Source organism: Podarcis pityusensis (assembly GCF_964106645.2).
Source record: "Podarcis pityusensis genome assembly, chromosome: Z".
NCBI lineage: Eukaryota > Metazoa > Chordata > Lepidosauria > Squamata > Lacertidae > Podarcis > Podarcis pityusensis.
Genome location: NC_138044.1, coordinates 17,587,206 through 17,597,473, shown reverse-complemented (window position 1 = coordinate 17,597,473; position 10,268 = coordinate 17,587,206). Strand labels below are relative to the sequence as shown.

Here is a 10,268-nt window from a genome sequence, read left to right as displayed (position 1 = left end):
GTATTTAATCCAAAAGCATGCATTTTTACATTTTTATGGTTCTTACATTTGTAACTACTTTTTTAAAAAAATTGTTGAAAGAAAGAGGAAGGAAATGAAAGCTGTGCTCTGGAAACGGGAGAGAGTAGCAAAAATCTGACAGCGCTCAGGCGCGCGTCCCTAGACAGTCAACCCGGATCCTCAAAGCGCTAGCCGATCCGAGACACGTTAGCCAGGAAGGGAAAAGGTCCCCCTGGAAGTTTACAAAAAAGGGGTTCCTTTCCCCCACTGTATTCCCAGGGCGAGCCTGCAAAGGGTGCCTCTCTCCGCCGTCGGGGCCAAAATTGGAACGCGCCGCCAGGCAGGAGAGAGAACCGGACGCCGCCCCATCTATCTCATCCGGGAAAAGTTCTTGCCTGCGGAGGAGAAGGAGAAAGCAACCCTGGGAGAGAGGCAGCGAAGGCAAGCAGGAAGGAGGAGTCGCGCTTGGCCCCGCCGTCTCCGCTGCGCCCTCCCCCGGCGGCAGGAGTAGGAGGAGCCGTGGCCGGAGCGAGCCGAGAGCCGGGCAGCGCCTCTCCACAAAAGAGGCAGGCGAGGCGAGTGCAAGAGGTGCGCTCCGCGAAGCACTCTTTGTTCCCTGGACGGCGAAGGAAGGAAGCGAAGCGGAGGAGCCTAGAGCTCCCCATTCCGGAGAAGAACACGTTGCCCGGTTCCAGGCTTGGAAGGCGGCCGGATCAGCTTCCTGCCCCAGAGGAGGAGGCAGCCAGCCATCCCGGAGAGCCGCGAGGGCTCGGCCCTTATTCCCAAGGCGCCGGAGCAGAGCATGCGAGCCATGGGAGGCGCACCCTGGCCGGACTCCCGGCTCTGAAGCCCCTCCGGGGCGGCTCCTTGGAGCAGCGCTGCCCCATGGCCAAGGCGGCGTCCCGGCCAAGGCGCTGGGAGTAGCGGAGACGAAGCGCCTGTCCCGTCTTCTCCTTTCGCAGGCCTGCCGCTGCGGTTCTTTTTTGCGCTCTCTCTGCCCGGCGCCATGGAGGAGTGGCGGCAGTGCGGGCGCTGGCTGATCGACTGCAAGGTCCTGCCGGCCAACCACCGCGTGGTTTGGCCCTCGGCCGTGGTCTTTGAGCTGGCCCAAGCTCTCCGCGACGGCGTCCTCCTCTGCCAGCTGCTCCACAACCTCTCGCCCGGGTCTATCGACCTCAAAGACATCAATTTCCGGCCCCAGATGTCCCAGGTGAGCGAAAGACGAAACCCCCTCGGGATTGGGCAGCCGGGAGGGTTCGACCCTCGACGGGTGGGAAGAAAGGTTGGAGATCCCCAGCGTGGAGGGCAGTTGTCCCGGGACTCGTGTGGTGTGGCAATCACACCTCAGTGGGCTGTCTCGTAGCCGGGAATAAAAGGTTGTGCGTCTCAGTTATAGCTCGTAGTAGATCCCTTGCAATGAATGAACATGACTAACTTGTGTCCATTGATGCCAAGGGGTTTGCTCTGAGAGGGAATTAATTGAAAGCAACCCAAATGCTGACACACACACACACACACCCTTTTTAAGGGCTCATCCTATTTATGTGTCTTGACTGCTACCAGCCTTAGTTCCCACCCTTGGGGACACTTCTTTTTGAAATGACTTGTTTTTGAAATGTCCCCTGGTTAAAGCCCCAGAAGGTATAGAGGAGAGCTGGGGGGGGGGGGGTGAGGCAGGAGTGCTGTTTGGCTCAGCCAATGCTACTCTGTGGACATTACCCTTCCAAGGACAGACAGTTGTGTGGGAGTGGGAAGGAAGCCATGGGTGAATGAAGTGGGGTGCAGCCTCCTGACGTCTGAGGAGTCTTTGGTGTAAACACCGTCTTTAAAATGTCTTATGTTCTTGGAGTAAGAAAGCAATAAATAAATAAATAAATAAATAAATAAGGGAACTATGAAACGGGGGGCAAGGAACCCCAAAGTTATACGAAACTTTGTGAATGGAAATGCAAAGTTAAGTAAATCTGATGACCGACTCAAGTGAGTTCAATTAATTGGGCAGCCGTTTTGTTTGAAAACAACTATTATTTTTAAGCACTTGTGTTAAAGATACAAGGGCTCTCTCTCTCTCTCTCTCTCTCTCTCACACACACACACACACACACGACAAAAGGGAAAGTGTGCAGTATTTATCTAGAATCAGCCTATACTCTTTTCTGCATATATATGCATGCAAACTTTCGCCAGTCTAATCAATTTGTTACTTGACTATTGCTCTCCTGCAATACCTGAAAGGCTGCCCTATAGAGCAGGGGAAAGTGCTTGCTCTCTGCTGCCCCAAGGTGCCATGGGACTTAAGTTACAGGAGGGCAGATTTTGTTTGGTCATTGGGACTGGCTTCTGAATGATAAGAGAATTTTGATGGAGGGTCTCATTTTGCCTTACCATAAGTCTACGGACAAACGGCTCCTTCGGCCAGTAAAGCGAGATGAGCACTGCAACCCCAGAGTCGTTCGCGACTGGACTTAACTGTCAGGAGTCCTTTACCTTTTTAAAGTCTTCAGGCACAAGCCAGAAAGCATCTGTTGGGGATGCCATACCTGTCTCAAGCACAAGGCTGGACTGGATGCCCTTACAAGAACCCCTACAAAACTCTGAAATTCTGTTTAGTAAGAGTTGTTCAGTCCAGTGACCGGCCTATGTACATGGGACAGATCTTTTATTTAGCTTGGGTGCTCTGTGTTTTTGTTTTTTTAAAACTTAAAAACAACCTGGTGCTGGCTGTACTGATCTGTGTGCTAACCTGCAGTTTATTTCCAGATAAAAATATTGACAAGCTTGATTAACACATTGATGATAGAATTTCTATGGAAATCAGCACTTTGTTTTACTAGCCCTTACCATAAGATCCGTAGCATAACTAATATAACTTGCAGATTTTTTTATGGAGGGTGGGGGTGTTAAGAGATAAGACTGAGAGTGGTTTTGAGAGATGAGTCTGTGGAACTTGCCTACCTGAGGCGAGATTTGAACCCAGAGCATCATGTTTCCCAGCTCAGTTTCTGACATGCTGTGCTAGATCAGGAGTGGGCAGTTATCAAACTTAGTAGTACAACCTCAAGATCTTCTAATCACAGGCAGATGCAAAAGACATACAGTCAGAGAACAAGGTGTCTCAGCACATTCTGGGTCCCTCCAACTTATTCTAAGCATTCTTATTATTAATTGCATTTCTATCCCACCTTTTTCTCCAAGCAATGCAAGGTAGTGTACATGGCTCATTTAATCCCCACAACAACCCTGTGAGGTAGGTTAGGCTGGAGACCCATAGGTTCCCCAATAGGGCAATAGAGTGCTTTGAGGAGCTTTAAATGTGAAAATCTAGAGTTCCTGATGGATTTTTGTGACGAGGAACCAGATGTAGGACTGGAAAGGTAGGAAACTGAAATTGACCCAACTAGAAATTTACGATCCAAAAATTAACAGCTGAGTTGGAAGGAGTTTTCTTGACACCGTGGAGGCATTTTTGTGTGTGCAAACAGACCCTCCTGTTTTTAAGAAATATATTAAAACTAGGACAGCATTATCTCATTGCATTCACGTCTCTGCCACTAACAGAAAGTGTCTTGTCTCTTTTGGGATGCTGATCTTGTATTTTTTTTTCCTGGAGGGGTTGGGACTCCGCGTTGCCTGGATACTGCTTTGTGCGCAGACAAATTCCCACTGAAGAATTCGAGCTGCAGAGCTCCAAAGCACAGCTGCCCGTTGCGTTCACCCTCTTCCCTCCTTGCAGCCCCAAACCACTGCAGAAGGTTGCATCCATGACTTAAAATCCACAGAGCGGGGTTTATGATTAGCTTCTTTGTTTGTTTCAGATGCTTGGCATAGTTTCAGAATCTCCTTGCATTCTTGTGATTAAGCCAGTCACCTCTGGTGAGTTGGAGCCCACAGGTGATTAGGCAAGGGATCTACAGTGGTACCTCGGGTTACATACGCTTCAGCTTACATATGTTTCAGGTTACACATGCCACTAACCCAGAAATAGTGCTTCAGGTTAAGAACTTTGCTTCAGGATGAGAACAGAAATTGTGCTCCGGCGGCACGGCGGCAGCTGGAGACCCCTTCAGCTAAAGTGGTGCCTCAGGTTAAGAACAATTTCAGGTTAAGAACGGACCTCCAGAACGAATTAAGTACTTAACCCGAGGTACCACTGTATTGCAAAGTGGCGGAAGAGAACTGTGTTACTTCCTTTTATTGTTACTTTTATCTCCAGCTTCGAAAGCAGCCTAGAGCCTTCCCCTGAGTACCAGTTCCTAGCAAATCAAAGAACCAGGAAGTGGACTGCAGCCGTCATTGTGTTTAAATTATTTAGCTGTGATTCCTGCATTGCAGGGGGCTGGACTAGATGACCCTTTGGGACCCTTCCAACTCCACAGTTCTATGATTCAATCTATGATAGTTTACAAAACGGGGCACTGCCTTGGATAAAATCCCTTAAGCAAATAAACACTGGACCTTTGCTCAACTGGAGGGAAGCTGTTCTGTCCTCCTGATTGGTGCTGCAAACTTAAAATTAATCAAAGCAGGGGGTGGGAGCTTTTTTGAGCCAAGGTCCTCATTTCGCTCGTGGACAACATTTCAGGGACTGCTTGCCAGTGATGTGCAGGGCCAGAGGCAGAAGTGGGGAGAGCAGTTTATTTATTTATTTTAAAAAAGGTGTCTGGCTGCTTCCTCTCTTGTGCATTGCAAGGATTGCACCTTCTGTCAGAGAATCATCTGTGAGGGATTCTTTAGCCGTGATTCCTGCACTGCTGGGGTTGAACTGGACCCCTTTGGGTCCCTTCCAACTATTCAGTTCTATGTTTTTCTGTCTCTGAGGTCTAAATCAGGGGTCAGCAAACTTTTTCAGCAGGGGGCTGGTCCACTGTCCCTCAGACCTTGTGGGGGGCTGGACTATATTTTTTGGGGAAAAATAATGAACGAATTCCTATGCCCCACAAATAACCCAGAGATGCATTTTAAATAAAAGCACACATTCTACTCATGTAAAAACACCAGGCAGGCCCCACAAATAACCCAGAGATGCGTTTTAAATAAAAGCGTCCGTTCTACTCATGTAAAAAAACACACGCTGATTCCCGGACCGTCCGCGGGCTGGATTTAGAAGGCTATTGGGCTGGATCCGGTCCCCGGGTCTTAGTTTGCCTACTCATGGTCTAAAATTGTGCTCAGCCCTGGAAGATATGGAGCTGAATGCTGGAAGATTCAGAATAGATAAAGGAAAGCACTTCAAAACTATGGAACTCAGGAGGCAGCGATGGCCACCAACTTTGGAAGGCTTTAAAAGAGGATAGGACAAAGTCATGGAGGAGGAGAGGGCTGGCAGGGAAGACCTCTTTGTGCCAACAGGCTTTTGGGAACTGACTGCTTTTAATGAAAGGGCTGGTGCTGTGCTGTTTTTACTGTAATATGTGTGTATAGTTTTACTTTTCACAACATTTGATTTATATATATTTCTATGTCTTGAGTAGTTCTCATTTTTATATGCAAGCAGCCTTGAGTCCCAGCAGGAAAAAAGGTAGGGAATGAATGAATGAATGAATGAATAAATAAATAGAATATGCCTGTCAATGGCTACTAGCCACGATGGCTATGCTCAGTGTTCACAACTGAAGGTACTCAACGCTTCTGAATACTGCATGTTGGAAATGGGAGAAAGGGAGAGAGCGGTTGTTTTGGGTCCTGCTTGTGGATTTCCTACTGGGACGCCTTGTTGGTCACAGGATGCTGGACCAGATGGGTCTCCTTTGGCCTGATCCAGCAGCAGAGCTCTTATGTTCTCCTTCCACTGTGAGAGGCAGTCAATGACTCTGAACGCCATTTGCTGGGAATCACAAGTGGGGAGAGTTGCTGCTGTTCTTCTCAGGTCTTGCCTGTGGGCTTCTCATTGGGGCATCTGATTGGCCACTCTAAGAAGAGGATGTAGGACTCTGATAGACCTTCCAGCTCTTGTTAGGTCTTCTGATTCTGTCACAGACTGCATATATTTCATTCCGATGAAAGATGTCTCTCCTTAGGACTTCTTGTGGTCATTTCTGGTGACGGCCCATACTATGACTGCTCTGTTCTTTACAAGGGTCCATATATATATATATATATATATATATATATATATGCCTGGAAGCATTAGTAGGCACATCCTTTCCAAGCCTGTTTAGCCCACATCAGCACATCAAGGTCAGTCTTCTTCATTACTACTTCACTTCCACTCTCCACAATGCTTTCCCAGAGTAAAGTAAGTGCTGCAAGAACCAGGTATGTGCTCCATGGAGCTTACTATCTGTGTTTCAGTGTGGGTGGCTTGTTTTTGAACTTCCAGAGCTGGGGAAATTGTTGTGTGTGTACATGCGTTCCATTTTTTATGTGTGCGGGTGTTTATGGGAATTGGCAAATAATGGCATGTTAGCAGTAGACACACATTATCCCTCCATCTTGTTTAAATTTTGTTTAACCAGAAGTGTGGGTCCCTCCCTCTCTGTGTCTCTTCCCCATAACAGATGGCTCTCTCTCTGGCTGCTGTTTTTTTAAAAATATACACATGCAGAGAATCAAAGGGTCAGTTTGCTCTTTAGGATTACTGCACAACATTTTCAGGGAGAAAATTGTATTTATTACCCGTTCTGTCATCTGTATTGGCTATCCCCAGACTTGACCTGCCCAGATGCCATTGGATGACAACTCCCACTGGCCCCCAGCTGCACCCCCTGATCTCCGCACATTTGGGTTGAATGATTGCTTGTTCCCGTGTAGACCCGAGGGATCACCTGTGGGGGTCATCTGGTCTGCAGCTCAAACCTGACCTGCCAGGCTTTCCCCCATTTGGCCCACAAGGCCATTTTTCTGCCAGGAATTCTCTTTCATGCACAAAACTGAACCTGCTCAGTTTGGCTGTGCTTTGAAGTCCCAAAGTTGGCTGCTAAAAGGAAGATCATTTCCTGCTTCATCTTAGCCGCTGGTTCAGTATAGAATGCATTGAAGGGCTTGAAAGCCCAACCTGCCCTGACTTGGTTCAGCTTCTTGCCTTCCATTTTTCTCCCTTCTCCCTTCTCCTGTTTCAGATCTAATCCTGCTTCATATATTCTGTATGGGATTTGCACCCCTTGCCCCACTGATCCTACTCCCTTTTGCACCTTGCTGAGCCTCTTCCTGTTCTAATTGCCTTCTGGCAGTTGCTGAAAACTGCAGGAGGGGTATAGTTGTTTATGCACTTACTGCTTGCAGGCTTCCCATAATGCAGCAGTTCTCAAGCTGTGGGTCCCCAGATGTTGTTGGACTACAACCCCCATCATCCCTGAGCTCTGGCCTTGCTAGCTAGGGGTGATGGGAGTTGTAGTTCAACAACATCTGGGGACCCACAGGTTGAGAAAGGCTGCCGTAATGGGCATCTGGTTGGCCACTGTGAGAACAGGAGGCTGGGCTAGATGGGTCATATGGAGGTTCACTGTGATAGTAGAGCCTCTATGTCCAGGGGCAATCAACTACTCATACCTGGCAGTGGAGAACTGAAGTGGAGTGTTGCTGTTGTGCTCAAGTCTTGCTTGTGGATGCTTCCCATTGGGGCATCTGGTTGTCCACTGTGGGAACAGGATGCTCGACTAGATGGGCCAATGACATGATCCAGTGGGGCTCTTCTGATGTTTTTAGGTGACCCTATGGCTGAAACTAAACCAGCTCCACCTATTATATTCATTTTACAGATGGAGAAGCCAAGGCTGAGTGGGAAACCACAGGCCTGATTTCATGCAAATCAGCAGCAGTGTTTTGGAAAGGCTGACAGCTTCTGCTCTTAAAAGAGCCAAGTCTGTGGTTGAATGATTCAGGACAATTAGGGGAAGGGTCTGTTGCAAAATATAATATGAGAGCATCAAAAGAACCCAGCTGGGTTACAGGAGTGGCCCTTCTAATCCAGCACCCTAAGTTTTGCAATAACCCTCCCCACTTCTTCCTTGGATTGGGGGTTGGACTAGATGACCCCAAGACCCTTCCAGCTCTACAGCTCTGTGATTCCCAGCAACTTCTATTCAGAGGTATATCTCCTCTGACACTGGAGGTAGTTCATTGACAAGATAAACTGCAAGCCCCATAAATTCGAAGAGTACCTCAAGAAAGAAGCAGTAAAACAGATGTCTCGTTTGCTGCAGATGCAAACTTTTGAGAAATATGATGAGAAGCTCTGGTGTGGTGCTCATTCAAACCTTGCCTACCTTGTCCAAAGAGAATGAGTGCAGGCACTATGGGCATCAACCTTTCATCTAAACCTTCTTTGACTCTCTCTCTCTCTCTCTCTCTCTCTCTCTCTGGAAAAGTGACAATCTGTCTTCAGCATGCCTTTGATTAGGTTTGTTGCTGATGCAGGGAAAAGGTCCACTGGAAGGAAGGGAGAGTTAGGTGGTTTTTTGTTTGATTTTTGTGATCCTGGGAGCTGTTCCACTTGCAACACCAGCAATAAAAATTAAGCCCTGCTGTAAAAGTTTCCCAAGACAAGCAGCCTAAACAGCTGAGATTTATTAGCTAAGCAACAATGCTCTCAGCCTCCCACTTACGGAGAAGCAGGGGCTGCCTAGAATTCAGCACCGCACCCCAACCTTGTGCTGCAAATGCATGAAGAGTGAGGAGAAACAGCCTTATCAAACAGCCTGGCCCCAGGCTCACTTCTCCCCCCGATTGCCAGTTATTTATTTATTTGTTTCATAAGAGGACCCTACTGTAGCAGGGCCATGGCCCATCGAATCCAGCATCCTGTTCTCACAGTGGCAAACCAGGTGCCCATTATGGGAGGCCCATAAGCAGGACCCAAGTGCAATCGTAACTCTCTACACTGACTGGCGGGACGCGGATGGCGCTGTGGGTTAAACCACAGAACCTAGGACTTGCCGATCGGAAGGTCAGCGGTTCGAATCCCCGCGATGGGGTGAGCTCCCGTTGCTCGGTCCCTGCTCCTGCCAACCTAGCAGTTCGAAAGCACGTCAAAGTGCAAATAGATAAATAGGTACCACTCTGGCGGGAATGTAAGCGGCGTTTCCGTGCGCTGCTCTAGTTCGCCAGAAGCGGCTTAGTCATGCTGGCCACATGACCCGGAAGCTGTACGCCGGCTCACTTGGCCAACAAAGCGAGATGAGCGCTGCAATCCCAGAGTCGTCCGTGACTGGACCTAATGGTCAGGGGTCCCTTTACCTTTACTTTTACACTGACTGGCCGGTGCTCGCCAGTGTTTCAGGCAAATAATCTTTCCCAGCCCTACCTGGAGATCCCAGTGATTTGGACCTGGGACCTTCTGCATGCCAAGCAATGCTCTCTACCACTGAACTGTGGTCCAGCATGAATCTGCAGGTGAAAGAATGACCCTCTCCCATTAATTTGAGCAAACACAGCTATTCCACTGCCCCACCCCTTAATCCTTTTGATATGTATTCTTCCTTGCCTGAATCATTTTTAACAATGAGAGAGTTAATCCCAGCTTCTCTTCTGCCCTCCCCATCCCTCCCTCCCCCTCCACTTTTAAATTATATTTGCTAATGCGTTTAGCAGCTTTGGCTGTCAAAAAGAATGGCTTATTCAAAAGGTCATAAACAGATTGTGGCGTTAATTACCGCACGGGCAGATTTGTGTTGCCTTGTTGAAGCTGATTCTGTTGGGAAACTTAAATCGCTCCCCACCGATAGGCAAATAGCAAAGGTAGTAGCATTGTTGAGCACGTCTGAAAAACCCCAACAGTTTCCCCAAGTGTAATTTTGAACCCCCCCTTATTTTGTTGCCATTGATTGACAGGAGCTTGCAGTTGAGAAATGGCATTTTGCTCTTTGCTGACATCTCCACCGTTAATCACAAGGGGTTGTGGGTTCAAGCTCCACATTATTAAAAACAGTTTTAAACAGCTTAAAATCATAAAAAATAAGGTAGGTCCTAGAAACATACACCTCATGTATCAAAAGTCCAGGATAATGAGTTGCATCTTCAGCATTAACTGGAAGCTGTGCAATGAAGGTGCCAGGCACATTATGTGGGGAGGGAATTTCACTGCTTAGAAGCCACTCAGAAAAGACCCTCTCCTGGGCCACCCCCACCCCACAAGCCTCCAAGGGCAGAGGAATCATGACTTGGGCCCCTCTGCTGATCTCAGCACCTGAGAAGATGTTTGGAGCCAGAGTCATTTAAGATTTTAACCACCAGTGTGAGCACTTTGAACTGGGCCTAGTTCAACTATTGCAGCTGTTTTAAAATAGGGGTTATATGAGATCTAAATGGAAACCCAGCCAGTAACCTGGCTG

General features: G+C 48.0%; 1 protein-coding gene across 2 annotated transcripts in view; it reads left to right on the top strand.

The window, feature by feature from the left end:
- The first annotated feature begins 445 nt into the window (after positions 1-445).
- Positions 446-10,268, top strand: part of VAV2 (vav guanine nucleotide exchange factor 2) — a 155,244-nt gene continuing 145,421 nt past the window's right edge. Inside the window, exon 1 of one of the 2 annotated variants that reach the window (XM_080989781.1) lies at positions 446-1,210. In XM_080989781.1, the coding sequence (XP_080845907.1) occupies positions 1,007-1,210 (204 nt within the window). In that variant the 5' untranslated portion in view covers positions 446-1,006. The remainder of the gene's footprint in view (positions 1,211-10,268) is intronic. The other variant, XM_080989782.1, reaches the window with a different exon arrangement.